This window comes from Prionailurus bengalensis, chromosome B4, assembly GCF_016509475.1.
Source record: "Prionailurus bengalensis isolate Pbe53 chromosome B4, Fcat_Pben_1.1_paternal_pri, whole genome shotgun sequence".
NCBI lineage: Eukaryota > Metazoa > Chordata > Mammalia > Carnivora > Felidae > Prionailurus > Prionailurus bengalensis.
In genome coordinates, this window is record NC_057358.1 from 79319788 (window position 1) to 79347476 (window position 27689).

The 27689-nt window shown below is 51.2% G+C and overlaps 3 protein-coding genes across 5 annotated transcripts in view; 1 reads left to right on the forward strand and 2 right to left on the reverse strand.

Annotated features, from left to right (window-relative positions):
- The window catches only part of CSAD (cysteine sulfinic acid decarboxylase), a 31134-nt gene extending 28857 nt beyond the window's left edge, over nucleotides 1–2277 (reverse strand). The window contains exon 1 of one of the 2 annotated variants that reach the window (XM_043564048.1): nucleotides 1587–1678. The gene's annotated coding sequence lies outside the window, so the exon portion shown is untranslated. Of the gene's footprint in view, nucleotides 1–1586; nucleotides 1679–1950 lie in introns of those variants that run through there. The other variant, XM_043564049.1, reaches the window with a different exon arrangement.
- Nucleotides 1580–11402, forward strand: ZNF740 (zinc finger protein 740). Of its 2 annotated transcripts, XM_043564055.1 has the most exons (7): nucleotides 1580–1691; nucleotides 2576–2888; nucleotides 5512–5661; nucleotides 6010–6099; nucleotides 6548–6671; nucleotides 6978–7096; nucleotides 8066–11402. In XM_043564055.1, exons 2-7 carry the CDS (start codon nucleotides 2880–2882, stop codon nucleotides 8153–8155), a joined length of 582 nt encoding a protein of 193 aa, XP_043419990.1. In that variant the 5' UTR covers nucleotides 1580–1691; nucleotides 2576–2879; the 3' UTR covers nucleotides 8156–11402. The 2 variants fall into 2 exon arrangements, with proteins under 2 accessions (XP_043419990.1, XP_043419992.1); XM_043564057.1 differs by lacking the exons at nucleotides 1580–1691; nucleotides 2576–2888 and adding an exon at nucleotides 2895–3088.
- Nucleotides 11403–11843: 441 nt separating this feature from the next.
- Nucleotides 11844–26382, reverse strand: ITGB7 (integrin subunit beta 7). The gene is made up of 16 exons (XM_043564045.1): nucleotides 26198–26382; nucleotides 21639–21715; nucleotides 20248–20451; nucleotides 18347–18548; nucleotides 18084–18254; nucleotides 17119–17360; nucleotides 16578–16736; nucleotides 16169–16264; nucleotides 15915–16004; nucleotides 14774–14920; nucleotides 14275–14468; nucleotides 13691–13914; nucleotides 13231–13450; nucleotides 12882–13090; nucleotides 12397–12554; nucleotides 11844–12127 (listed from the first exon to the last, which is right to left on the reverse strand). The coding sequence occupies exons 3-16, from the start codon at nucleotides 20446–20448 to the stop codon at nucleotides 12047–12049; spliced, it is 2394 nt and encodes a 797-aa protein (XP_043419980.1). The 5' UTR covers nucleotides 20449–20451; nucleotides 21639–21715; nucleotides 26198–26382; the 3' UTR covers nucleotides 11844–12046.
- Between the last annotated feature and the right edge of the window lie 1307 nt (nucleotides 26383–27689).

Below are 27689 nucleotides of genomic sequence, written 5' to 3' on the forward strand. Positions count from 1 at the left end.
TGTAGGTGCTCAATAAATATACTCTAGGTGAAAAAAAAAAAAAGTTTTGTATGAACATAGAAAAAAGCCTGGAGCGCCTGGCTGGCTCAGTCCGTTAAGCGTCCCACTTTGGCTCAGGTCATGATCTCACTGTCCATAAGTTCGAGCCCCGCGTCGGGCTCTGTGCTGACAGCTCAGAGCCTGGAGCCTGCTTCGGATTCTGTGTCTCCCTCTCTCTCTGCCCCTCCCCATTCATGCTCTGTCCCTCTCTGTCTCAAAAATAAATAAACATTTTAAAAATATATAAAAAAAGAAAAAGAAAAAAGCCTGGAGGTGTATTTGCCGAACTGATAAAAGTGACTATCTCCAGGAGCATAGGATAGAAGAGGAAACATAACATTTTTTGCCTTTTATTCTTTTGTGTGTGTGCACTTACCAAAATAAATATGAGCTAATTTTTTTTTTAACTAAAGACTCATTTCTGATGACGTTTCTCTATGTTATCTCAATTTTACAAGTCTAAGAGCACCAAGGTTTGCGGTCAATGGCTCAAAACATGAAGTGCTCAGGGAAATGAAACCTGTATTATACAAATAGTTGGGAATTCCTTTCTTCTTTCCTAATTTTTTTCTTTTGATATCTCAATTAATTCTTCTAAACTCACAACCTGATGGCACCTACAGCAGAAGCTGGGACCTAAATCGAATTGACATTTCCTTCCATTGAGTACACTTGACATAGTCCATCTTTAGCGGGACCTCTCCCGAATAGCTAAAGTTGGGAGATTTTGAAGACAGGCTCCAGTTTCCATTTTCCTAACGCCGGGCCCAGGGGCCACCCTGCATCACCAAGTCTCTAACGAAACTAGTCTACTGAGGGAAGTCCTATGGCTTCTTCCTCCAGGCGAGGAGACTAATGTCAGAAGCTGGAAAGTCTGGAATGAAGAAATAAGCGGTATAAGGTAACAAGACTGGCCTCGGGGTGCGCGGTGTGTGTACACGGCAGACCCGTGCAAAGTTAACTCTTCTCCCAGCTGACTGGGCGCCCCCCAAATCTGCACAGCTGGGCCTGATAGAAAACTCAGATAAGAGGACCTCGGAGCTGGGCCTGATAGAAAACTCAGATAAAGAGGATCTCGGCCGAGTTACGTGAAAAGGCTGGGTACAAACTATTCAGGCTCTATTTGGGGCTCCAGGCTGAGAAGCGACACGGAAAACGTCCGCGAAGAAGGGAGACTGATGGCGCTTTTTCAAGGAGCCCTACTTAACCAGCCCACCTAGCAGAACCCATCAAACAGCTCCCGGAGAACGTCACTTCACGGTCTTCGTTCCTGCCCTCAGCCAAGATGGCCGCCGAGGCGCGCCCGTACCATGGCGCACGCGCCGTACAGCCGGTCTTCCCTCTTCCCGTCCTTCCGCGCGCCGGCACCGCCCACTCACCAGCTGCACCCCCCCTCCCAGCGTCCTCAGCCTCACCCCCTTTCTGGCTGCTCCCGCCGGTCCAGGCTCCGAGCCCGGAAGTGGATATTGCGGCTCGGCTAAGAGGACGAGGGGGAGGGGGAAGTACTTCCGGGGAAACGGGCCCCGGGTTGGTGTTTGTAAACTTGCCTCGGTCCCGGCAGGGCAGCGACGGCCACGGGGTTGGCACGGTGCGCTGGGACCTGGAGGAGGCGCCGCGCGGCGGGGGAGACTGCGAGAGGCCGCGCCTGGCAGGTAGAAGCACGCCTCAGGGAGCGCAGCGTCGTCCGGGCCGGCGGCAGCGCCTCAGCAGCTCGCAGGCCGTGGGGCGCCGCGCGGGAAGGGGGAGGGGAAGGGAGGAGGGGCGCGTGGCGAAGGGAGGGGGGCCGGAGAGGGGAAGGGGCCGCGCGCGCGCGCGTACCGCACCCCCCCCCCCCCCAGCCCGCCAGTCCGGCCGCGTCGCCGGCCCGGCGGAGGGGGCTTGCTTGGCGGGGACGCGGGCGCGAGCACGCACCTCGCGCGCTCCTCGGCGCTCTCCTCCGGCTTCTTGCGGTGGGGCGCTGCGGCTGGGTGGCTGGCTGGCAGGCTGGAGGAGGAGGAGGGAGGGAACGCGCAGCGCCGGCGTCCGTCCGCCTGCCTGCCTGCCTTCCACCTCCGCAGCGAGTTTCCGTACCTTCGGGCGGAATCGGAGAACGCGCACGTGTGGGCCGGCCCGGCGCGCACTGCCAGTCCGGTTGCTGCCTGCCGCTCAAGCGTCCAGCGATAGCCCTCGAGCTGTCCTCTACCCCAGTTCTGGTCTCCTTAATAGAGTGCGAGCGCGGGCCGGCCCACTGGGCACAAAAGCCCCGAGGGGCCTCCGCCCCCTTCTATTCCTAAGATGGCAAATCCAAGCAGTTGGCCCGTTGCGGCTCCTCTATGAGAGGCCCCAATTACTTTTACTCCTGTTGGCAGCTCCTCTTTGCCCAGGAGACCAGTTTCTACTCCTGACCTAGAAAGAAAACTCTGCTTGACTAATGTCCTCTTTCTGAGGTTCACGGAGAGCGCCCAGCAAAAAAAAAAAAAAAAAAAGTTCAACCTACCACAGGTCGTATGGCCTGAGAATGTTGCACCTAACAGCCCCATTTCCTTTCTGGTTTCAGGTTTCTGAAACAGATCGTGAACTTCAACGAGAGGATTCAGTTGGAAAATCAAGACTGGCAAGCTTTTTCTTCAGACCATAGGCAGGATCCAGGCAGAGTCCAGGGATTCTTGGAACATCCATCTTCCCCTTGGAGGACACTAAGCTCTGTCTGAAGACAAAGGCAATTCAATATGGCAGCAGGACTGAAGGGACATGAAGGAGTTGTTACAGTGATTTGGTGACAGTTCTTCAAACAACAGTGTCTTAGGAAAGGTGGATTGAGAAACTCCTGAACTTTTGGGTTGCATAAGTGAGAAATCAGCATGGCTCAGGTAAAAAGCTATAGAATCCTCCTCCTTCAAGATCACTGGGAAGCGTGTTTGCAGTTTCACTCTTGAATGCTGTCCTAGTCAACATATTGACCAACCCAGTGAGCCAAGCTCTGTATTAAGCACCAGGGGGAGATCTAGAGGAAGGAAAGGAGACAGGCCACAGCCCCTGCCTTCAGGGAGCTTCCAGTCAAATGAAGGAGGTAGGCTATTCTGCATCACAGGCACTGATGGGACGTTGCAAAACAACTACTCAGCTTACACTTGGTACATTAAGTGCTGAGGGGCATGAGGGAGTGAACAGTCTGGTGAATGCTTCATTTGTTTTTTTTTTTCAACAGGAATTAATTGAACTCCTGTTACATGCAAGGCATTGTGCTGGGGATACAAAGATGAATAAGATTGTCCCTGTCCCCAGCAAGCTTCCAGGCTAGTCGGGGTGGGGCGGGGGGCGGGAAATGAAGAAACAGTCTATTATTTATCTTTATATTCACAATACCTTGCATGGTGGTTGGCTAGCAATCAATGAATCTGTTGATTGAAGGAACGTGCAATAATAGAGGTATGTACACTGCAGAGGAGAGAAGGGTACCTCTGCCTGGATGGAAAAAAGTGGATGGAGCTTGAAGGATACAGAGGATTTTCCTAGGTAGACAAGCAGAACAGGGCAGTCAGATAAGGAGAACTGAATGGGCAGAGGCCTAGAGGCATGGGAGAATGCGATGAGGTTAGGAGTACTACAGGGTTTGCTGGTTAAGGAAGAAAAGATTCAAATGGGTGAGGGGGATAGGATAGGTAATGCTAGAGGGAAAAGTTAGGGTGAGGGAGTTGTTTCCTAGAGAAGTAAGAGTATAATCCCAGGGCTTTTTATGCCTTGCTAAGGAATTAGACTTTATTCTGTAAGGAATGGGAACTCTCTGAAGAATGTTAAGTAGCAGAGTGATGTCAGGTCAGTGTATTTAGAAAGTAATTGTCACTGTGAGGGTACAGGATGGATTGGAGAGACAGGATGATGTAATAGGTTGTTGTAAGTCTGGATAGCAAAGCCATGTGCAGGCACCCCCAGAGCTGCTCCCAGCTTTCTTCCAGGGACCCTCCCCTACCAGTCTCACCAGGATGGCAGCCTGATTACAGTATAATTGGCTTCCTTCCAGCTGCATGCATAGCTTCCTCCTTTCCATGCAGATTAGGAGCCCTTCAGTTTCTTCTTTCTTTGTTTGCAACCCACTTCACAGCATCATGTTCACTCTTGTTCTGAGAACACTGCCTTTCACTAATCACTAACTGGGCCCTGCTAGACATTTATACCTTAGTTTCATTCCCATCAACCATGTGAGAGTAGACACTCTCATAAACATTTTGCATTTAAGGAAACTGAGGCCCAAAGAGGTAGAGTAATTTGCCCAAGATTGTACAGTGTAAATGGCAGAGCTAAGCTTTTCACCTGTAGACTTTTCTATCCAAAGCCCTTGAAGGAGAGAGAAGGGATCCTAGGATATACTAAAAGGAATTTCTTTCTTTCTTTCTTTTTTTAATGTTTATTTATTTTGGAGAGAGAGAAAGAGCACAAGCTGGGGAGGGGCAGAGAGAGAGAAGGAGACACAGAATCCAAAACAGGCTCCAGGCTCTGAACTATCAGCACAGAGCCTGATATGAGGCTCGAACTTGGGACTGGTGAGATCATGACCCGAGCTGAAGTCGGATGCTCAACCAACTGAACCACCCAGGTGCCCCTAAAAGGAATTTCTAAGAGGAATTTTTGTAATAAGTCACTTGTGGAAGTTTGCTGACCAACTATTTTTTTGAAGTGTTTCTTCCCCCTCACCACCCCCCCCAAAAAAGGTATTTCTTCAGTAAAAAGAGTAAATTCTGTAGTGCTGGCTAGACTAAGTCAGTTGGAAGAAGGTAGCCATAAAAAGGAAATTTTCTTAATCATCCTTTGTTTAAGTATTGTCTAAAGTGTATATAGAACAGAGGATGTGAAAATATATGGATATGCACACAGATAAATGACTGTGGGAGTCACGAGAAAGTGATAATTCAATCCTAAAATCCTTCCAAGTGATTTAATTTTTATATCTCTTACAATTGATGGCACATAGGGAGTTTAAAATCCAAAGGGAGAAATGACCTAATTTTACTGATAAACATGTTTGTAGAACCTGATAGAATATATATGTGGCACCAGTGAGGTCTGCCAATCGTAAGTGGGCTCTGAGGCTGCTGTTGAGAGAGGAAGGAGACAAGGTCTGCTAGAAATCTCCCCTTTCAGTGAGTCAGCAGGGCAGACACTCATGCCCATTCACAAGGCCTAGAAAACCTAGTAACACGCAGACACACCACACGCTATACCTAGCACTCTATTAATGCCAAAAGTGTTGATAATACTTGGTTATTCACTTGATGTATACCTCAATGCTGATGAATGACAAAATAAGTAACTTGTTCCTGGTGAGGTGAGTTAGGGAGGACTCTTGAAGGAAGCAGAGTTTCGCAGTAAGAGGGACACTCCCTAGAGAAGCACTTTGTTTGTGGCTGGGTGGAAAAGGTAGTTCTATAGAAGATGGCAGCGTGTTTTTGCCCTGCCCTGCCAGGTGACCTGACACCTCATCTCCTTTCAACTTAGGCAAGTCTCCTGGCTTGTGAAGGCCTAGCAGGTGTGAGTTTGGTTCCCACTGCAGCCAGCAAGAAGATGATGCTGAGCCAGATTGCCAGCAAGCAGGCCGAGAATGGAGAACGGGCAGGTAGCCCTGATGTGCTGAGGTGCTCGAGTCAGGTACAGCATTTGAGTCCGTTGTGGCACCTGGGGATTGGATGGCCCAAGCTCTCTGCCAGGAGATGTCGAGTTTTGATTCCTTGGTGCTTCTGTTTAGGGAACTGGGGAAAAAAGGATCCAGCTGGGGAATGAATGAATATGCGTATTTTAGAGAGCTAAGGAAGGTCTTTTCTATACCTACAACCCTTAACACCATAGTACTTGCAGAGGAAATGGATGGGTACGTTCTCTAAACCTTTGGGGCAGGTGGTTATTCTCGTTTATAACTTGTCTGAAAGCAGACAAGTTTGTTTTCCTGTCTTGTGTTCTAAGATAGACTGTGAGTTTAGATTTGATTTGTTTTCAAAGGGCCACCGAAAAGACAGCGATAAGTCCCGTAGTCGCAAAGATGATGACAGCTTGGCTGAGGCCTCTCATTCAAAGAAGACTGTTAAAAAGGCAGGTAATGGGGTAATCCCCAAATTGGTACTGTTTTGTAATGGGGTAATCCTCCTCTTCTTCCCTCTGTGGTTCAACCTGAAACTTTCCCTAGATGTTTTGGTCACTTAATAGCCAGTGAGTGTGTCACTCAGATTTCATCCATAGGTCACTTTGGTATTTGATGTCTGCCCTCTCTGGAACATCCTTCGTGAGGGAAGGAGGATCAGGGAAGCATGGGATCCTGTGCCAAAGAGGCAGGTAGACATTCAGAGTGTTGAGTTTGATGGGGGCAGACAGCTTACCCACACCCACCTTCTTCCTCAGAGGGTCTCTTAGTAAGCAGTGTGGGAGATGACAACATCAGAAAGATTACTTTGTCTGGCAACTGGAAATTGACCCAGATTAGAATGGAGGCAAAAAGGAGGCAGAGGGATAGCCTTATGACATGCCTGATTGTTGCCCCCAGGTGGTGGTAGTGGAACAAAATGGTTCTTTTCAAGTAAAGATTCCCAAAAATTTTATTTGTGAACACTGCTTTGGAGCCTTTAGGAGCAGTTACCACCTCAAGAGGCACATCCTAATTCATACTGGTAAGTCTTTTGCTCGTATTTTCAGAGGAGAATAGTCTATGGTTTGTATTGTGTGTGTGTGTATAGCTCTTGTTGGGTTTGTTTTAAAGGCTGGGTATTAGAAATAGAGGAGGAAGGTGAGTGAGTGAGCTAGAGAAATCACATGGCTCTGTTACAATCTAGTGTCACTGAGAACAGCAGCTTTGAGGACCTTTCCCATTAGGTGTCTGCACATTGCTGAAATTTAAAATTTCGGGAAAAATACCTGAAATGAAATCCCTGCCATGTGTACCTCCTTATATTAATTTCTCTCTCCACCTGGGCCAGGTGAGAAGCCATTTGAGTGTGATATATGTGATATGCGCTTCATCCAGAAATACCACCTGGAGCGTCACAAGCGTGTGCACAGTGGCGAAAAGCCCTACCAGTGTGAACGGTGTCATCAGGTAAGCTCACATGTCATCCATCCACCCCACACGTGGATTTTGCCTTCACCAAGAACCAGGGCCAGTTCCCATCCCCTGCCCAACAAGGGACCATCTAGTATTCCTGGCCATGATAGAATTAGTACCTCAGTGGGAGGTGTATCTCTCTGGCCTTACTGCTGATTGTAGGGAGGGGCCATAAGAATAATTGTAATAACAATAGCAGCATTTCTTGAGGACTTATTTTGTGCCAGGCACTGTGAGAGCATATTTGACATAGATTATTTTATTTAATCTTCATGTTAACTCCATAAACTAGCTGTGTTCCTGTCATGTCACATGTGGGGAAATTGAGATTTAAAGAGGTTAAGTTTCCTAAGGATATAGCAGATCAAGGGTAGAGCCAAGATTCAGTCCAACTTTGGAGCTGGTGCTCCTGGAAGGAGAAATACAATCTCTGCCCTCGGGGTCATATGTGATCTGATGAGAATGTAAGAGCTTGGACCAAAACAAGACAAGAACAAAACATGAGAAATGATAACAGCTAACATTTCCTGGTTGCTTTGCTCCACCCTCTTAAACTGAATCTCAAAATACTAGAATAAAAACTCCATGAGGCAGAGAATTTGCCCCTCTGGTTCTCTACTCTATCCTCAGCCCCAAGAACTGTACCTGCCTTGAGACAGACATTCAATAAATATTGGATGAATAAAGCAGCCATTCTGTGAGTAGGTACTTTTAGTCCCATTGCAGATGAATGTACCAATTAAGTACTGTTAGATACCATGTCCAAGGTTGCACAGCTACTAATTGGTAGAGCCAGGATTCAGACTTCAGAGCTTGTGTTCTTAACCACTGTGTGCTCCTGCCTTCTGTGTACATGCTGAGGGCATATGGAATGGGACCTGTGCCTCCCGTGTGGGGAAGACAACTAGCCAACAGGTAGCTGAGTTTCTCCTCTCAAGCACTTAATCCTTCCTTTCTTCTCAGTGTTTTTCTCGGACAGATCGATTACTCAGACACAAACGGATGTGCCAAGGGTGCCAGTCCAAGACTTCCGACGGGCAGTTTTCTCTATAGGCGCAAGGGGCCCTGGGTGGTGGGAGTGATCAGAAGAATTTACCGAAGAGCGTACCCCCTCTGGTCTGATGGTCCCACCACCACCCCGTCTGTACCTGTCCCCCTCCTGGAGGAGTGGACCCAGGAGACCAGAAGAGTGCATCAGGGGACAGCAGCCTCAGAGCCTCAGCTCTGTAAATAATCTGAGACTATGAGTATCTCGGGGAAGTTCCTACAGCATTCCTGGGTAGGGAAGCTAGTCCCTGGACCCTTGGCTGAGGTTATAGGTGGGGACTCAAGGTACAGGACCAAGACTGGTGTGGCTCCCACAACCTTGGACTCCAGCTGGCAGCTGAAATGGAAAGGATTGGGGAGAGGGATTTGTTTGTTTGTTCTATTCTTGTTTTTGTTTATTCAAAAGCAATTTTAGCAGGTACACTGTGGATAAAGGTAATATGGAAGCATAGAGCCCTGGTCAAAGCAGGGACTATGGCTGGTCCAGCCCTCCCCAAAACTGAGTTTTTAGTTGCAGTTGATCCTCAGTGTTCCGCAGCCCTGCATCTCACCTCCTGTTTGAAGGAGAGTAGGATCAGGGATGGCAGCTGAGCTTACTTTGGCCTCCTTATACACTGTAGGGACAGAAGGAAGAATGGTGGGAGGAGCAGACGAGGGCTGGGTCCAACTGGAGTGGACAGGTACCTCTGATTTCCTTCGGGAAAGAGCAAGAATTGTGCCCAGGGCTGATGTAATGGCCCAGGCCACACTGGTACCTAATGGGGTCAGCTCAAGTGCCTTTTGGAGGAAACTTGGGTGAGAGTGGCCCATGAAGCCCTTTCGTGCCCCTTTTGGGCACTCGATCTTGGACATAGTTTGTGGCTACCTCGCTGCCATTGACTCCTGAGCCAGACAAAGGTGTCGAGCAGGTAGTCATGGATATCAAAGTGGGCTCTCTCTCCTTGTGCCCTCTTAGGAACAACCCGAGACTAGTCCCAAGTTGGGCAACAACTGTTCAAGAAACAAAGGAGTTTGGTGTCCCCTAACATGACTGTTGAGCAGTGTGAGCTGCTTTCCCTGCCCAGTCCTATCACTGTATTCAGGTAAAGGAGATAGGGGTGTGGCTTTTGGTCCCAAAGAACAAGATCTTGGCTTCCTTCTTAATGGCCATCCCTACCCAACAAAGAATGCAGGGGAGGGAGGTGCTGCAGAGAAAGGACTGAGGAGGAAACCTTTTGTGGGTTTTATTGTTAACTGTATTCTTTGCTCCTCTCTGCCCCAACACCACCACCTTATCTGCCCCCAAAAAAGTGATCAGGGGTGTATGTGTGTGTGCGCGCGCACGTGTGCATGAGTGTGTTCATTCACATGTGTGCTTGTGTTTGTATGCTTGGAGATGGCATATTATTGAGCCAAACCCTTTTCTGGCCCTCAACTCAGGGGAGGATGAGCATAAAGCAGCCCCCACCACCACCACCATGAAGGGTGCTTGGGGTCCCAGCAAGAGCTGAGGAACTCAGTTTAGGGGACTGAAGGGCTTTGTTTTGGAGGGAGTTTTTTAGATTGATTTAACAGGCTGGTTAGGGTGTTTAACCCAAGCCAGAGCTTGTGAACATGAATTTTCTAAAGTGAAATAAGAAACCCTCTTCCTGCTATGGAAGGTTCAGGGGGTTGATTGACCCCCACTGTGGCCTGCCCTGACCTGTTGGGGGAGTAATCATGGCGTAATCCTGGATGCTTGGTGAACCTGACCAAGGTGTCAGTGGGGATCTGAGATGGCAACTCCAGGAAGTGTGATTTCATTTCCTCCAAAATGTAGGGAACAGCAGCAGAAAATTCCTAGCTGTTACCTAATCAGGAGGAGATTGGGGCGGGGGGGTGGGGGGAGGGCGGGGGGCGTCCATACCTCTGAAATGTGAGGATTCCAGGGAAAAAGAAAGGTGTGGCACCTTTCAGATTTTCCCTGATGGCACCTGAGATCCTTTGGGAGAGACACTAGGGAATGTGTTTGCCACCTGTGCTCTTCTAGCTTTATGCCGGCACTTCCATTTGATAGAACCTAGACCTCGGTCCTTGGAGCTGCCCTGTTGTCCCTGCAAGCGGGGTATCTTCCTGTGTGTGAGTGAGCCCCTTTCCTGTTAGAGGGCTCTGCTGGGGCCAGAGTTGATCATTCACATCTGGCAGTGTATTCTCAGAAGGAGGCTACATTCAGAAAACAGTTGTCCCATGAGCACTTTTGAAAATAGGAGGCTTTGTTCACTGTCACTTGCAGCTAATCTGTGTAGAGTTGGGGTGTGGGTGGCTAGAGTCCCAGGAGTGACCTATGCGCCTACGTGTATGGACGTGTGCTTAGGTCAGAAGGTGCCCTGGCCCCCCACAGCCTCAGCCTTTTGCCTGGGTGGGTGGGAGAGAGGGAATGTGTGAGCAGATGTGTGAAGAACCATACCAGAAGCACCCCTGCCAAGGATTGGGTGTGGGGGAAACTCAGGAGCAGGTGGTTCATTCAGTTGTCCAGGTGTTGAGGATCTGGGGCCAGTGATGTGTGAGGAGAGAGGAGCAAAGAGGTGAAAAGGAGTGATTCAGCCCCCCCCCCCCCCGAGGGTCCAGGAGCCCCACTTACACCCCAGGGAAACCACAGCCTAAGAGCGCTTGCAGAGGCTCCTGGGCCCAACACCCCAGCCCTCCTTAGCTGGTGGGGCCTAGCACTGGACAGATGCCTCAGGTGTGTGTGGAGTGAAGGGAAAGGGAGATAGGGCAGGCTCTCAGAGACCAGGACATGGAATTTGGGGACCTGGGAAAGAGAGTAGCACCCGTTCCAGGTGGGCCATTGTACCAGGCCCTACTAGCCCTGCCCTGTACCCATCTCTTCTCCGTCCACTCCCCTACAGCCTTTCATCACTTAGCTACTGATTGTGCCCCATGGCTTGACATTGGAGGGTTAAATGAGACATGGGGTCCCGCCACAACTTCTAACCCTCTCCCCAGATGCTCTTTGCCTCTGCTGCAGTCCTGGGGCTTTTATCTTAACAATCCCTCCTACTCTTCCTCTTTCCCTCCCACCTTCCCTCCCTACCCCCCCCCCGCCCTTTTTTTTTTTTTTTAATATACTTATTTTGCTATTGGGGGAGGGGAATATCAAATGAACAAGATCACTTTTAAATGGTAGTTTTTATAAGATGTTATAAACTTGTATCTTTTTACCATTAAAGTGCAGTGTATGTTCCTTCGTGATATATTTAGGATATTTAAATAAAAAGAAAATGGGGCTTTTCTACATACTATCTCTTTTTTGGGAAACCTTTTCTTTGGGGCCAAAGTGGTTATCCTTTTTTCCCCCCAATATAACCACCCCAGATGTCCTGCATCCGAGAAACCACCATGTAAAACTCCACAGGAGCAACAAGTAGAAGTGAAAACAGGATATCACTTCTGAATAAGAGAAAAAACATGCACAGCAGAACGAAATAAGGTCAAGTACCAGCTGTGTTTCTCCCAAGTGTGGTTCTGTAGTCCTCCTGCAAATGCATGACCGGAGGATTCACTAGCCCACCCTGACCAGCCACTTCCCAGGCAGCCACATACTGAATCTCCTGCACACCAGGTTAGAGGACCTCTCCCCACCCTAAGGTGGCAGGAGGAGGAATGAGCAAGTTTTCCCGAGGCCCAGGCTCCACAGCCTGCTTTGGCCTTGGGTGAAGCAAGATGACAGCTGTGCTCTGAGGTCAGACTCTTTATTGTATACAGGGAGCGGGGGAACTAAGCCCACACTCCTTGTGAGGTAGGGAAGCAAGGTTGCAGTGGGAGGCCGCCCTCGACTGTCACTCTGAGAAGGAAGTAGGTGGTGACCATTCCTCAGCACTGCCCTACCGGGCTGTTGAGAAAAAGAAGAGTCCTGGGATGAGTGTGCCTCTTCCCCCTTCAGAGAAAGGGACTCCTTGCCTCCTGAAAGCGGGGATTGACCGTGGTCGTGATGGCACTTCTGTAGAGAGGATTGCTGTCCTGAGGAAGAAAATGGGAAATGAGGAAAAACCTCCCGACTGCTCCTTTACCTAGTCCTAAGAGGCCAGCCTGGAACTTGAGCAGCACCCCCAGAGCTGATGGAAGTTAGCAGAGGGGTGGGGGCAGAGGACGCACAGACCAAAGTGAAGGGGATGACCTAGGTTGGAGGAGTCCAGGTTGGGGGTGGGGCAGGGAAGCAGAGACCAGAGGTCTTAACCAGGGAAAGCAAGCAAAACCCAGCCCAGTGGGGTAGGACGCAGTCTCCCTACCTGCTTCCAGTTGAGCTGCTGCCGCTCCTTCTCAAAGCGGTTATATTCTTGGCGATCATAGATTTCCACAGAAAGCCGGTAAGCCAGGACCAGCCCCAGTCCCACTGCCACGATGCCCCCCACGCAGCCCAGCACGATGGCCAGGGTGTGATTTACTCCTGTGGGGAAGAAAACACAGACTTCTGGGGGCTGGGGCATAGGGGTTGATCAACGGTTGCCCACAATGTGTCCAGCTTCCCTAGCCCTGCTTGTCATTGAAAACAAAGGGAACCCAGCAGGGTCCGAGGTTATCTCTGTGGTGCCCAGGGCCTTAGCTTTGTCCACTTGGTCCATCACCTCTGCTTTTGCCTGGACTCGCTGCTCTGCTTCAAACCCTACCTGGTTTTCCATTATCTTCACCTGCCCAAGCCCAGAGTTCTGAAGCCCCACCCATCAAACTTCCGGGGCTCCCTCTGGCACGTCCGCAGCCATCTCTGCCCACTTACTCTCTTGGGCTCTCACTCTCAGTATGACCCTGCCTCTGGCTTCCTCCTCCACCAGGAAGAAGAACAGCTGGTTGTCCAAGGTCCTCTCTTTGCACCAGCCGTCATCCGGGATAGGGTCCAAAACCAGGGTCACGTTGGCATCAGCACAAGCGATACTGCAATTGGTAGCCAGGGGACCGGTCCCAAAGGCCCCACACTCTGCACAGTCCCTGTCCAGTGGACACCAAGAAGTTACCAGCTGGGCAGCTGTGCTCCCCACACCACACGGCAGAAAGAGGTGGGCAGGTGGGAGTGGCTCAGCGACCCCCGCCATGCCCCTGTTCCCAAGTTGCAAGACGGGAGGCCTCACCTGTGTCTCTCGCATGACGTCTTGCAGCCTGGGCACTGCTCACACAGGGCACCGTAGTAGCCATCCAGGCACTGGCAGCGGTTGCACGTGCAGCGTCCATGCCCACTGCAGAGCACTCCCTCAGGACTGACACAGCTGTCCGTGTCCCCACTGCACTCACACGCTCTGCCCGTGCGATTGGCATGACAGTGACACGTTCCACAAAGGCAGCGGCCAAAGCCTGGGACAGAATCACGCTCAGGGTGACAGCCATACTCCTCACACACAAAGGACATCACATGCCACCACGGGATGCCTAGAGCTGAAGTGTTCTGTGCGTCCAATTCCCTCTCAAGTGTGCCAGATAGCTGCAACTCCTACACCAAAGTCTGATACTTGCCCTTAGTGCCATGATGTTCCCAGAGCCGAAATATCCTGGGAGCCACTCTGACCCCACCCTTCCCCCAAAGTCTGCAGGTACCTCCACAGAGGATGCCCTCATGTCGTTCACAGCTGGCATCATCACACTCGCACAGGGGCCCGGAGCTCTGTCCACTGCAGGTGCAGCGTCCACACTGACACCGTCCCTTCCCGCTGCACAAGGGCCCTGTCCCGTTGGGGGCCCGGCACCCAGATTCCAGATCTGGGGAGGACAGTTCAGCCTCAGAGCATTCACAGAGTCGACCCAGACGGCCAGAGTTACAGCTGGGAGGGGAAGGCAGAGCCAGAGGAGGGAAAGGTGGGTCAGAGAGTTTGACCATCCCTTGACCTCTTTCCCAGGATCCTCTAAACCTAAGCTCTCAAAAGAACTGGAGAGAGATGAGTGGCTGAACGGATGCCGGTGTATAGTTGAGCACCAAGGAGCAAGAGAGCAGAGGGAGTTTGGGGGGAGGGGAGGGTCTTGGCACATCTGGGAAGCTGCACATGAAAATCAGGATGGAGTCTTGGGACGTCTGGCAAAAGAGGTCTGGAGATGGCCAGTGGGAGGACAGAAGGCAGAGGAGGGATACCGGGGCTGGTCATGTGTGGACAGTCACATGGGTGAAAGGAAGCAGGAATCCTCACCTGCACACCCCACATTGCAGCAGCCCCTGGCCATCACTGCAGTGGGGAGCCCGGGGCTGGGTGTCACTGCAGTTACAGTCACACAGTGTGTGCAACTCCACGGTCAGCTCCTCTGAGAAGCCAAGGGCTCGGAGCCTCAGAAGATGGGGCTCTGAGAGGCAGTGAGTAGCTTGGATAGTAACCAAAAAATTCACCTAAGGACAGTGCGGGCAGAAATCAGCTTTGAGATCCTGCACCCACACGTGCACACCACACCAAACCCATTGATCATCCAGAAACCTATTCCTTAGGAAATTAAGGGATAAGCCCATGCTAACACCCATCTCGTAGAAACCTGCTGGAGGAAGCTGCTCATTAAAGCCTTTTAGAAGGGATGGATGGAGAACTACCCCACGCTTTTGCATTGTTCTGTGTCTACCCCCCATCTTTTCCTGCCTGCTTCAATTTCCCACCCCCCACCCCCACTTCCTTCCTTCTGCCTATCTCGGCTGGCTCTTACCATCTGGTTGATTCGGACCTCGTTGCACTGGCCCCGGTCCCCAGCCTCACGCTCCCTCTCCTCAGGACCCCCACACTGAGATTCATAAGAGATGTGGACCCCAGGAGGGAGTGGAGAGTGTTCAAGGGTCACAGTGGATGATAGGCTCTGTGGAAGAGAGCAAGTAACCACGTGAAGGCAGGACTCCAAACCCCACCTCGTGTCCTCTCCAGCCTTTCCAAATTCTGCCATGACCTGCCCCAGCCTGCCTTGGGGACCCCTTGCATTCTGCCCAGTCAAGAGGTATTTCTGCAGGAAGGGCACTGTGAGAACTTTGGGTGCATCACACAGGAGTTAGAGGCCTCTCGGTTAGCATTTTAGTGCGGCTGCAGCAAGGGCCCCACTGGGGCGGGGGGGCCTGTCAATGTGCAGTGGCTGCTTCTCAAACCCCAAATGGTGACACATAACCTGTGTGCATAAAAGGCAGAGTCTTTAAATCGAGTTTGCCCTGGGAAATTTGGTACCGTCTCAAATTTTCTCACCATGGGCTTAGGACATGGTGGTCCCTGTCCTAAGAAGCCTAGAGCATGGTTAGAGATAGGACCTAAACCCAAGAAGCACTTAAGAATCTTTGTGGTTCCCTCTACCTGTAAAACTCTATGGTTCCTGTGAAGAATATCTCTGAATTATTTGTAAGCTTAGTGAAAGTAGGCTCTAGATGTCACATTCCTTCTGTACAGATTGACTGGGGCACGAATGCCAGCCCTTCCGTCCATTAACTATGTGACCTCGGGCAAGTCATTCAGGGACCTGTGTCTGTATCCCCACCTATGAAATAGGGATGATAATAGCAACCAGGGGTTTAGTAGAGTTAAATGAGATGGCAAACAGTATGTGCACTTAAGACAGTGGTTGGCATGAAAGACAAGCTCAGTGAGTGTTCCTTCCCTTCCTTGCCCAGTGCAGGGCTCCGTGCTCGGCCCAAACCAGACGCTTCAGATTTGAGAATGTAAGATTGAGCAGATGAACTAGGAATGACAGCCACAGGCAAACCGTAGGTAGTTGCTAAAAGTGATCAGTCCCTGATAATTCTGCTGCCCACCACCTGAGGCCCCTTCCCAGTGCCCGCCCTCTCCATGCTCCCCCGGTCCCAGCCCCTCACATTATAGGCGTCCATGATGAGCTGTACCACGTTGCTGGAGTCCTCACTCAACTCCCCAACTGCGGACTTAGGAATCAGCTTACTCAGCTCCTGAGTTAAGAGGAGTCCAGGGAAATGGTGGGTCACAGCTCTAGGGAAATGGGCTTCTGCGGGTCTGGAAGGAGGGCATATTGGGGGGGGGGTGGAGAATGGGGTCTTTGAGGAAGTTGAGAAAGGCTTGAAGTGGGAAGGTCTGGCATTCAGCCAGCTCTCACCTGGTAGACAGGCAGTGTGGCACTGGTGACGGCAAAGATGGGCTGGATGTTTGCTGCAGAGAGGGCCTGGGCTACCTGACCCACAGAGGGGTAGTCCTGGGCAGGGAGCGGGGAAAGGTGAGCACCACAGGTCTCCCCCATAACATCCAAGGTGCCCTCAGCCCAGGAAATCCAGGAACCAGGGCTCCACCAGCTAGAGGAACCCTGGAGGCTCGGGAAGGCAGAAGGGGCTAGGGAGTGGGGTGGCACAGGGTTCTGTCTGAGCAGTGGGGGCACATGGAGCGAGGAGCTGGTGGGAAAGATGGCAGGGTGGTCACTGGTAAGGACAACGAGGCTGGGGAGAGGGGGGTCTGGGAGTAGAGGAGGTGTGGCTCGGATGGGGAGGGGTGGAGCAAGGGTGGGGACTCACAAACTCTGGGCTGCGACTATAGAGGCCATTACTGTCCAAGTGGCAGTGCCCGTCGCTGGGCATGAAAATGCCACCCAACTTCCCATCCCCAGCTGTGTGGAATGTGTCATCTGAAGTGAACACCAGCAGTCGGGACACATTTCTCCAGCCAATCTGCTCCTGGAATCGGGGTGGGGGTGGAGGTAGGCTGTGCACCTGGGCTCCATGAGCCAAGGATTTGCCAGCCTCATTCTGAGTCACTGTCTATCTCCATACCCAGCCCCCGCCTCCGCCATCCCACCCCCCCATCTCCAGCTCCCTGCTTCCCCCCAATCCCCCAGACAGGGCTGCTGCTAGCGGAGGCCTTCTTATGAATTAGAAAAACATGCCTCTTCCTCAAGATGTTTTACTCCAATCCACCAGGAAATTATTAAAATAAATATGCAAACTCCAGTGACTATGGTACAAAGGGCACCCCCAGAACCAGGCACTGCACGACCCTAGGTGGCAGTCTTGGCCCCAAAGCGTTCTTCAGACTCAGATCCCCTCCCTGCCTCCTCACCTGGCAGAGCGCAGCCTGCAGAATGGCATCAAAGCCACCTTCAGGCGAGTCCAGGTTGCCAGACACGCTCTGGCGTCCCACCTCCCGCTCGAAGGCCTTAGCATCCGAGGTCAGGGACAACACGTGGCGAAAGCTGAAGGGAGGCTGGCAGCGCTCCAGCCGGGTAGGGCAAGGGTGGATAAGTTTGGAGGGCACTGTGCTCACAAAGGGCAGCACCGTTTTGTCCACGAAGGAGCCAAAGCCTGGGGGGGGGGGGGGGGAGAATCACGAAGGTTGTGCCCAAAGTCACTGGCCAGCAGCAGGGTGGAAGGTCTGCTGCTGAGGACTCAGAAGGCAAAGGTCCATGGGAAGTGGGGGGGGTGAGGGGGACAGTCAGAGAGGAGCAGAGGAGATCACGAGAGCAGGTGCTCCTAGAGCACAGGGACTGAGTACCTGGCAGGGACAAAGGGTTTAGGCCACTGACTCAGGGCAGTGGGGGATGGAGGAGATTAAGAGGAGGATGAGGGGAGGGTCAGACAGGATCTCTCTCTCCCGAGGAAGAAGGAGAGGGTGTAGGGTGTAGTAGCAGCATGAGGCAAAGGAGGGGATCTTGAATAGGGCAGATGTGAGTGTGGAAGCCGCAGCCAGGGACAGGGACATTTAGACCTTTTCCTAGAGACACAGACAGGGCTGAGAAAGTGGCATCAGGGCAGTATCTGGGTTGGCAGGTCCAGAGTGCGCTGTATGACCCCTGGGAGCTGTCTGAACGCGGTCTGGCCAGACTCTGGGCCTCCGTCACCCCCACCCGTAGTCTCTTATATCCCCTCCAGTTCTGTCCTAGAAGGTGGATGTTCTGGGAGAGAGACGCCAGAAACCCGGGGCCTGGCCAAGTCTGTTAAAAACCGGGAGAGGGCAGGCAGGGCCCCTGTGCGCCCAGGACGCTGGCAGAGGCAGAAGCGGCTTTTGCAGGTAGAGGCCGAGCTCACCGATGCGCACTGAGTGGGTGACCTCCTGCAGCCGCGCCAGCAGGTCTTGTCCGAGCTGGCGCACGCGCTCCAGGTCGTCCTTCATGGAGTAGCTCAGGTCCATAAGGTAGTACAGGTCGACGGGGTAGCCCTCTGCCCGGAGGAAGCGCACCCGGAGCTGCTGGGGCTCCCCTGGGGAAGCGGGGTGGGGGATGGCGCGGGTCAGCGAGCGCCATCGAATCTCAGCCCGCACCTCCAGCCCAGCCCGCCGCCCCCTGACTCACCCGGCCGCAGCGTGACCCGGACCTTTTGCGGCGCCAGCTGGGTGGCCCCCTCGCCGCGATCGCCCTGGCCGAGCGGCTGGTCCTGCAGCACCTCCTGCCAGCCGCGGGGCTCCTCCAGCTCCCCCGGGGGGCAGCCCTGGGCCAGCAGCTCCTGTCGCTGGCCGCAGCGCCGCGCCTCCGCCACCCCCGACGCGGTGAAGTTCTGCGCCCAAGGGGAGGCGCGTCGGGGACTCTAGTCCTCCACACACCCCCCACCCCTGTTCCCAGACCACCTCTCCCCCACCTCCCCCCCCCCCCACCCCCGGGATGCCGGCCGCTCCTAACCCTCCCCTCGCGGTCAGTTCCCTGAGCCCTTAGGATGCCCTCCCTTCCCCGTTCCCCCAACAGCCACCTCGTCCTGTCTTTGTCAGAGCCCGCTTCCTCTAGCACCCCACCAGCCCCCACCTTATCTAGACAACCCCCTTTCCCTAGCCACCTACCTTTCTCCTCCCCCTAGGGCCACAGACTTCCTGTTGAGATCTCAGGGACCTCACTACCACAAGAAAAAGAGGAGCCTGGCCTCCTAGTCCAACCTCCCCTGCATGCTTAGGCCCAAACTGGAAGGGGGTCAGGCTGAGACCTAGGCTAAATTCCTGGGAAGGGGACGGACAGGGACAGAAGAGGAGACACCCCCTCCCCCCAGTTGGCTGGCACCCCTGGGACTGGCTGGGAAGTGGCAGAGGAAGGAAATAGTTACAATGGCTTCTCAACTGGCCCTGGTGCCAGACTCAGGTCCAAAGATTGAAGGATGCAGACACATATCTGACTGTCCCCAAAGCCCCTGCCTGGTACCTCTGCTCTCTGCCTCCTGCTGACTCTGAGTCTCCTCTTCCGGTCCTCCCAGATTCCTGGGCTGGCTCAGCCTCTGCTCAGCCACTGTGGCTGTACCTTCTCCTTCTGGTGAGTTTGCCCTCATCTCTCATCTAACTCTCCCTCTTCCTTTGAGGGAGACAGTTCTGTTCTCACCCTCGCCCCCAACTCAGTTACCTGCCATGCTCTGTCACTCCATGAGCCCTGTCTCTTTAAGGCATAAAGCAAAGAACAGCCTTGTTTGACCAGCCAGGGAGACACCTGCTCCCCAGCATCCTTCCTGGCCACTTAGGCAGATCAAGCCTTTCCCGCAAGGTGTACACACCTCTAACTCCTTCCCTTCTACTCCCCCAGCCACAGGCTGCTACATACCTTAGGAACATTATGAGGTACACACACCCCCAACATAGACTCAGAAACCCAGTCACATACTTTCTGCTAAAAACTAACCCCCAGTGTGATGGCATTTGGAGATGGAGCCTTTGGGAAGAAATTAGGGTTAGATGAGATCATGAGGGTAGAACCCTCATGATGGGATTAATGCCCTTGTAAGAAGAGGTAGCAGAGAGCTTGTCTACAGCCTGCCTGCAAGCCAAGAAGAAGGTTGTCACCAGAAACCAAATTGGCTGGCATGTTGATCTTGGACTCCCAGCCTCCAGAACAATGAGAAATAAATTCCTGTTGCTTAAGCCACCCAGTTTTGTTATGGCTGCCCAGGCTGACAAACGCACTTCTTCACATGTATACACGTACCACAGGTCCCTCTCCCTGTACACAAGCATGAGTTCCAGCACAGACACACTTCCTCCAAATTTATGGTTACAAGTCTTTTCCATATATACACAAACGCACAGGTACACAAACATATACACACAGGAAACTTGCATGCTTGAGTATGCACACACACACAACCACGCACAGGAGTCCTATGTGCACAAACTCAGTCACGCACAGGACTGCAGAGAGCACCCGGAAAACCACACAGTCACAAACCTATCTCCGTTCTGCACATACACATACACAGGGTTCAAAGGCCACAGAGCCATCTTTACCAGTTGCTTGCACCAGGCACAACTTGGGTGTGAGAGGATGCATTTCTGGCAGGTGGGGGCCGGCTGGCAGGACCCCGGCAGGGACAGATCAGGATCCCCCCGTTCTGTGACCTTCTGTGGGGATGAGATCTTGGCATCCAATTCACTCGCACCTCGGCTCAGAGCCAGCAGGAAAACAAGGACCATTGACAAAGCCACCATGGCCTGCAATACGATACAAAGGGGGACACATGGGTCCTTAGGGAGGACCTCCAGGTTCTCAGTCCTCTAAAATTAGTCTGTGGTTGGGGCACCTGGGTGGCTCAGTGGGTTGAGTGTCCGACTTAGGTTCAGGTCATAATCTCAGGGTTTGTGAGTTCTAGCCCCACATCAGACTTGCTGCTGTCAGCGCGGAGCCTGCTTAGGATCCTCTGTCCCCCTCTCTGCCCTTCCCCCACTTGCTCTCTCTCTCTCAAAAATAAATAAACATTTTTTAATAAAATAAAGTAAGTCAAGGGGCGCCTGGGTGGCTCAGTCGGTTAAGCATCCGACTTCGGCTCAGGTCGTGATCTTCCGGTTTGTGAGTTCGAGCCCTGCATCGGGCTCTGGGCTGACAGCTCGGAGCCTGCTTCAGATTCTGTGTCTCCTTCTCTTTCTGCCCTCCGCAACTTGTGCTCTGTCTCTCTATGTCTCTCAAAAAGTAAATAAATGTAGGGGCGCCTGGGTGGCGCAGTCGGTTAAGCGTCCGACTTCAGCCAGGTCACGATCTCGCGGTCCGTGAGTTCGAGCCCCACGTCAGGCTCTGGGCTGATGGCTCAGAGCCTGGAGCCTCTTTCCGATTCTGTGTCTCCCTCTCTCTCTGCCCCTCGCCCGTTCATGCTCTGTCTCTCTCTGTCCCAAAAATAAATAAACGTTGGGAAAAAAAATTTTTTTTTAAAGTAAATAAGTGTAAAAAATAAAAAAAGAATAAAAAATACAAAATAAAATAAAGTAAGTCTGTGGTTGTCACTCTCAAAACTCTACCCCAGGGGTGTCTGGCTGGCTTAGTCGGTAGAGCGCGAGTCTTGTTCTTAGGGTCATGAGTTCAAACCCAACCTTGGGTGTAGAGCTTACTCAAGAAAAAAAATAAAAAACCTCTACCCCAAATCTTTATCTCCCTTCATAGTTGCACTTCCCCCTGTGGATTCAGCAGTTTCTTCAAAATGTTGGGAAGGGGCAGGTCCCAGGCCTGGGTAGGAGCCTCAGACAAACCCTGTCCCTCCTGTGTGCAGACTTCCCTAGGGCCAACGTGGGCAAAATGGCCTAACAAGAGTCTGGGGACTAGGCCTGGAAGCACTAAGGTCTACATCCGCCCAGGTCTATTCACCAAGATTGCAAGCCACAGTGGAATCAGAACCGAACAGGAAACAGACCGGGTTCTGGTCCTGCTTCAGTCCCTCACTGGCTGTATGGCAAGTCAGACTTTTTCTCTGGGCCTTAGTTTCCACATCTGTAAAGAGAGAGAGTTGAATAAATAATCTGGCAGTCCTTGCAGCTTTCATAATCTTGGATTCTAAGTACAGGAAGAGGGTCAAGGATTCTAAATAAAGGAGGAAGGTCGGGGAATAGGAATGAGAGGAAGGAAGGCTGGAGCTGATGAAGAAGTGTGTGAAAGAAGCAGGAAAGGGTAGCCGACATGGTAGCAAGAGGAATGAAAATTAGACCATAAGAAAACTTTCTAAAAGTCTGGCATAACGGAGGAAGGCAGGCCATGGTTGGCAAAATTTTCTTTTTCCTGTCCTTTGCACAAAGCAAATATAGACTGGAGAAAGAGCCTGTGGCAGGGTAATTCCTGGAATGACCTCTAGGCAAATTTCTGATTTTAAAAAACATATTAATTAAAAAAATGTAGTAATTAAAATTTTGAATAGGCAATCCATAACCATGCTTCAAAACTCAAAAAGTTAAATCACAATGGCCTTTTTTTTAGAGGTGGGAAAGCTGATCCTATACGGATCCATTATATGGATTGATTCAATTATATGGAATTGTGGGGTGTCTGGGTGGCTCAGTTGGTTAGGCGTCCAACTTTGGCTCAGGTCATGATCTCGGAGTTTATAAGTTCAAGCCCCAGGTCGGGCTCTGTGCTGACAACTCAGAGCCTGGAGCCTGCTTTGGTTGTGTCTCCCTCTCTCTGTGCCCCTCCCCCTCCTCAAAATAAATAAGCATTAAAAAAAAATAAAACAATCTTGAAAAAGAATGAAATGGGAGGACTCTCACTTCTCACTTGCAAAACTCACTAGAAAGCTATAGTAATCAAGACAACGTGATACTGGCATAAAGATAGGCATATAGATCAGTGAAATAGAATGGAGAGTCCAGAAATAAATCCATCCATTTATAGCCAATCGATTTTCAGCAAGGGTGCCAAATTATTTGATGGAGAGAGAACAGTCTCCAACAAATGGTACTGGGATAACTAGATATCCACATGTAAAAGAATCAAGTTCAATCCCTACCTCACAACATATACAAAAATTAAGTGAAAATGGATCAAAGGCCTAACTGTAAGCCCTCGAACTATAAACTCTTAGAAGAAAATGTCAGGGTAAATCTTTGTGATCTTGGCCTTGACAGTGGATTCCTAGCTATGACATCAAAAGCGCAAGCAACAAAAGAAAAAAATAGATAAACTGGACTTCATAAAAACATAAAACTCTTGTGCATCAAAGAGCACTATGAAATGAAAAGACAGGCTACGGAAAGGGAGGAAATATTTGCAAATCATGTATCTGATAAGTATCCAGAATATATAGAGAACTCTTACAACTTGACAACAAAAAGGCAAACCACCCAGTTTTTGAACAGCAAAGGATTTAAATAGACATTTCTTTGAAGAAGATAGACAAATAACCAACAAGCACATAAAAAGATGCTCAACACCATTAGTCATCAAGGAAATGCAAATCAAATACCACAGTGAAATACCACCACACACCCAGAAGAATGGCTAGAATAAAATAAAATAAAATAAAATAAAACAGAAAATAAGTGTTGGTGAGGATGTGGAGAAAATGGAACCATCATACGTTGCTGGTGGCACGGCACTGTGGGGAACAATTTGATAATTCCTCAGTAAGTTAAAACAAAAACTGGGACGTGACTGTTCAAAGCAGTGTTATTCACAGTGGCCTAAAGGTAGAAACAGCGCAAATGTCCATCAACTGATGAATAGCTAAACAAAATGTGATCCATCCATACGGTGAAGCATTATTTGGCCCTAAAAAGGAGCGAAGTGCTGATTCAGGCTACAACATCGATGACCTTGAAAACACTAGGCTAAGTGAACGAAACCAGTCACAAAAGACCACATCTTGTCGGATGCCGTTCATGTGAAGAATTCTGATTCCCCAAATCCACAGAGGCAGAAAGTGGATGCCAGGGGTTGGGGAGGGAGGGGAGGATGAGGAATAACTTCTTGATGGGCAGTCTTCTTTTGGAGTGAAGAAAAAGTTCCAGAACTAGATGGTGGTGATGGTCGCACAACATCATAAATGTACTTAAAGCCACTGAACTGTACACTTAAAAAATGGGTTAAGTGATCAATTTTATGTGTGTTTTATCTTATCAAAAATCAAAACATTGAGATAGTGAGAAATCTCCCATACCCATCCTCCTCCTCCCATTTCCACACCTCACCCTAAATGAATAACCGTCATTTTAAGTTATCTTTTGTTGCTGATAATCCTTCTAGAGATTGTTTTATGCATACACAAACTAATGTGAAAATATATACTCTCCAAATGGTAGAATCACATGACAGAAGTCTACAATCACAATTCTAGAATACATGCGGGTTTGTCCCCCTTTTTTCTTTTTTTAAAAGATTTTTTTAATTTTTTTTTTTTTAATTAATTTTGAGAGAGAGAGAGTACAAGCAGGGAAGGGGCAGAGAGACGAGGGAGAGAGAGAATCCCAAGCAGGCTCCATGCTGTCATCGCAGAGCCCGATGCGGGGCTCGAGTCCATGAACCGTAAGATCATGGCCTCAGCCGAAATCGAGACATTTAACTGACTTGAGTCACCTAGGTGCCCCTTTTTTTCTTTTAATTGCTTTTCTTGGAGATCCTGCTACTCAAGAAAATAAAGAACTTCCTTGTTCATTTTCACAGCGGTATACATTTCCGTGGCATGGATGTATCATATCCCAGTTAGTCTCTCAATGGGATTTAAATTGTTTCTAATTACTCACTGTTAAAAATAATGCTGGGGGCGCCTGGATGGCTCAGTCTGTTAAGCATCTGACTTTTGGTTTCCGCTCAGGTTGTGATCTCACAGTTTGTGGATTCGAGACCTGCACTGGGTTCTGTGCTGTCTCTGCTGAGCCTGCTTGGGATTCTCTTTCTCTCTCTGCCTTCTGCCCCCTCTCAAAATGAATAAATAAAACTATTGCAGTGAAAACCCATGCATTTATCATTTCACATGTGTGCAAGTGAATCCGGAAGATAAATCCTGGGAAGAGGATTTGTAGGGTCAATAAATTGGCATCATTTGTAATGCTGGCGAGTGATTGCTGACGCAACCGCCTTCGCATCTATGCCAGTTTATATTCCCATTGGCGGTGTGTGTATGAGAAAGGCCAACTAACTCCTTGTCCCAAAACGTCTGCATCCGCCCCAGCCTGGGCTTAGATTCAGACTGGGGAAGGGGTGGGGTGACCTCAGCTGTCCTGCTCCCCACTGTGCACCATTTGGGACCTTAGGTGTAGTATATATATGTCTTGGAACCTCCACCCCCATGCGAGGCCGGTTCAGGCTCAGCCTCACTGTAACCTCAGCCCCGCTTGCTCTGCACGCCTGTGGTCGAGGAGGCCTGAGATGCTGTAGCACAAAGCCCAGTTTTGACTCATCTGTCACAGGTGGGGCCCCCAGGATAAGACAAACCAGAGACCTCAAGCCCACTCATGTCCCCTAAAGGGAGCCCCTGGGACTCTCTGGACAGCGTTCCCCCACCCTCTTCTCCCAATTGTCCCCCTCATTTCTTACTTGGGGATACATGGCCTGCCACTTGTTAATTCTCTCTGTCTCCTTCTCTCTCCCCCACCACCCTCCTGTTCAAAAGTTTGATGACATCCCTCTGCTGCGTTTCTCTTCTCCGCGTCTTTACAGTTCTTTGTTTTACTTCCTTTTCCTCTCCTATCCTAACCAAAGGAAGGCAGAGCTGTCTAACTCAATCCCCTCTTACAAATGGAAACCTGAATCCCAGAGTGATAAGTGACTTGCCCACAGTCACACAATGAACAGGGATGAAGACAGGTCGGGACTCGGTCTGTTTGCCACTTTCCTCGCCTCCAACCCAGGCACCATCATCATCAAAAGCCGTGCCTTCTCCCTTCCAGTTCCAGTGGGCTCCACCTAATCCCCTTTCTCTTCCCTTGATGGGTCCTCTTCAGTCGGTCTTCTTTCCCCCCCGTGGTTGTTCCCTTTTCCTGGGCTCTATCCTGACTCCAACACCCTAACACCCCCTTCAGCACCTGAGAAACAGAGCATTTTCCCAACCTATCCCGATCTTCCAAATCAAGTGGAATCCTCTGCTGCCCACTCAGTGTCCCAAGGAGGGAAGAGAACCGAGCCACGCTGCCACAGTCTTGGCAGCCACGCTGCCACCATAGCCAAGGTGCCACTGGCAGATCTGAGCTGAGCACCAGGCACTAGGCAGCAGAGATAGCAGCTGGGGAGTCCTCTTGGGAGAGCCCTACCATGACATAACCCTTGGCACATGGCAGGCACCCAGATGATAGCATCATACATCCCCTTCCTTCTTTGCCTCCCTCCAGGCCCACTTTTGGGAAACACATGCAGGAGAGAGAGGTGAGGAGGGTACGGGGGGGGGGGGGCGGGGGGGCGGGGAGGGAGAGCTTGAGAAGCTGGAGGGAACAGGGATGAGGATCTCAGGAATGCAGAAAGGACTTCAGAGCCTTTCTTGAGTCTCACCTGAACCCTGGGTGTCTTGGGATCAGAGCCCAGCGTCCTCTTCCCGGGAGATTGGGAGCAGGGGTGGGGGCTGGGCTAGTAAGGAGAGGAGGCTGGAGGGCTGGTGCCCTGGTACTCACAGGTGCGTGCAAAGCAGCCCTTCCTCCAGCCGCGGCGGCCTTTGTGTACTGATCTGGGAGGCTGCAGAGGAGGAAGTGACACACCCTGGGGTGGGGTGGGGGAGATTTCGGGGTGGTGGGGTAACTGATCTAGAAGGTGGGGCCCAGAGGGGTGGAACTGGGCCAAGGGGGTTGACAATACAGGGATCTGAAAGGAAGCACGGAGGCTCGTCTGTCTACTGAGCACCCACTACATGCCGGGCATATCACAATATTGTCATTAATCCTTGCAACAACTTCATGACATATCCGTACGTTAATGTCCCCCTGGGGTCAAATTTTACAGATGTAGAGGCTAAGAGGTTAAGGTGGACGTTGAGGCTCAGAGGTAAGAAATAAAAATCCTTGCCCAAGGCCACATAGTAATAACTAGCTGGTCTGGGTTTTCAACCCAGGTCTGCCTGCCTGGCAAATCGATGGGACCCTTCCACTTCTTCACACAGGAACACGATAGCAAGGAAGAAATATGGAGGTAGTAAGTCCCGGAATGAGTGGGAAATCAGTGGCGACAGGCTCTAATTTTGAAAAACGAGTGCCCACTGTATGATGGTGGATGCTTAACTCCATGGGCTCTGGAGCCAAACTGCCCGAGCTCCAATCCTGGCTCTATCACTTACAGCAGTGGGAACTTAGGTAGTTGCTTAACCTTCCTGTGGCTTCTTCTCATCTGTCAAGTGGCACTCAGGATTGTTGCGGGAATCAAATGAGGGGACTCCTACCAATTGCTTACAAGAGAGCCTGGCACAACCTAAGGGCTTGAAAATAGACTCAGTGGCTGAGAAGTAACACGGTGAGAAGCGGAGAGGCTGAGAAATCCAAGGTTGGGGCACTGGGAACTTGGAGAAAGACACAGGGCCGGGCTCAGAGAATGAGACTGGGAGGCCACTGCGCAGAGACAGCAGTGGCGGCTGGGAAAGGCGTAGAGGAGGCAGAGAGTGCGGTAATGGCAAGGATGAAGCCTGTCTGGAGAAGAGGGTGTGGAAAATACCTGGCCCTGGCCCACACTTGACCACAGGGAACTCAGAAGGAACTGGATGTGAGATCTGTCACAGGTCTGTCTTACCTGCCCGAAGGGGCACTCTGTGCAGCAGGGACTGACAAGCCAGGCACCGAGCCAGGTGCCCGTCTCTTAGTGGGTGCACAGGGAGCATCAGGTGGGTCTTAGGAGTGTAGCCTCTGGAAGGAGCAACTGGGGACAGGGGTGGGGGGAGGTGGGCTTCTTCGGCTGGCCTCAGGCTACCGGACCTTATACCCTTCCCCCACAACCAGGGGTTACCATGGTGATGACTCCTTCTTCCCCACAGGCCCTGTGGTTTCCTCTAGAGCTTCTTTCA

Bases quoted from the DNA above. Each gene is read 5' to 3' on its own strand.
- ZNF740 (XM_043564055.1), top strand. The intron at 6,100-6,547 runs GCAGGTAATGGG...TGTTGCCCCCAG, and splicing joins CAAAGAAGACTGTTAAAAAG to GTGGTGGTAGTGGAACAAAA. The intron at 6,672-6,977 runs GTAAGTCTTTTG...CACCTGGGCCAG, and splicing joins GCACATCCTAATTCATACTG to GTGAGAAGCCATTTGAGTGT.
- ITGB7 (XM_043564045.1), bottom strand. From the start codon at position 20,448: ATGGTGGCTTTGTCAATGGTCCTTGTTTTCCTGCTGGCTCTGAGCCGA. The intron at 16,005-16,168 runs GTGAGAGCTGGC...CTCTTAACTCAG, and splicing joins CCACACTGCCTGTCTACCAG to GAGCTGAGTAAGCTGATTCC. The intron at 14,921-15,914 runs GTGAGGGGCTGG...TCTCTTCCACAG, and splicing joins TCATCATGGACGCCTATAAT to AGCCTATCATCCACTGTGAC.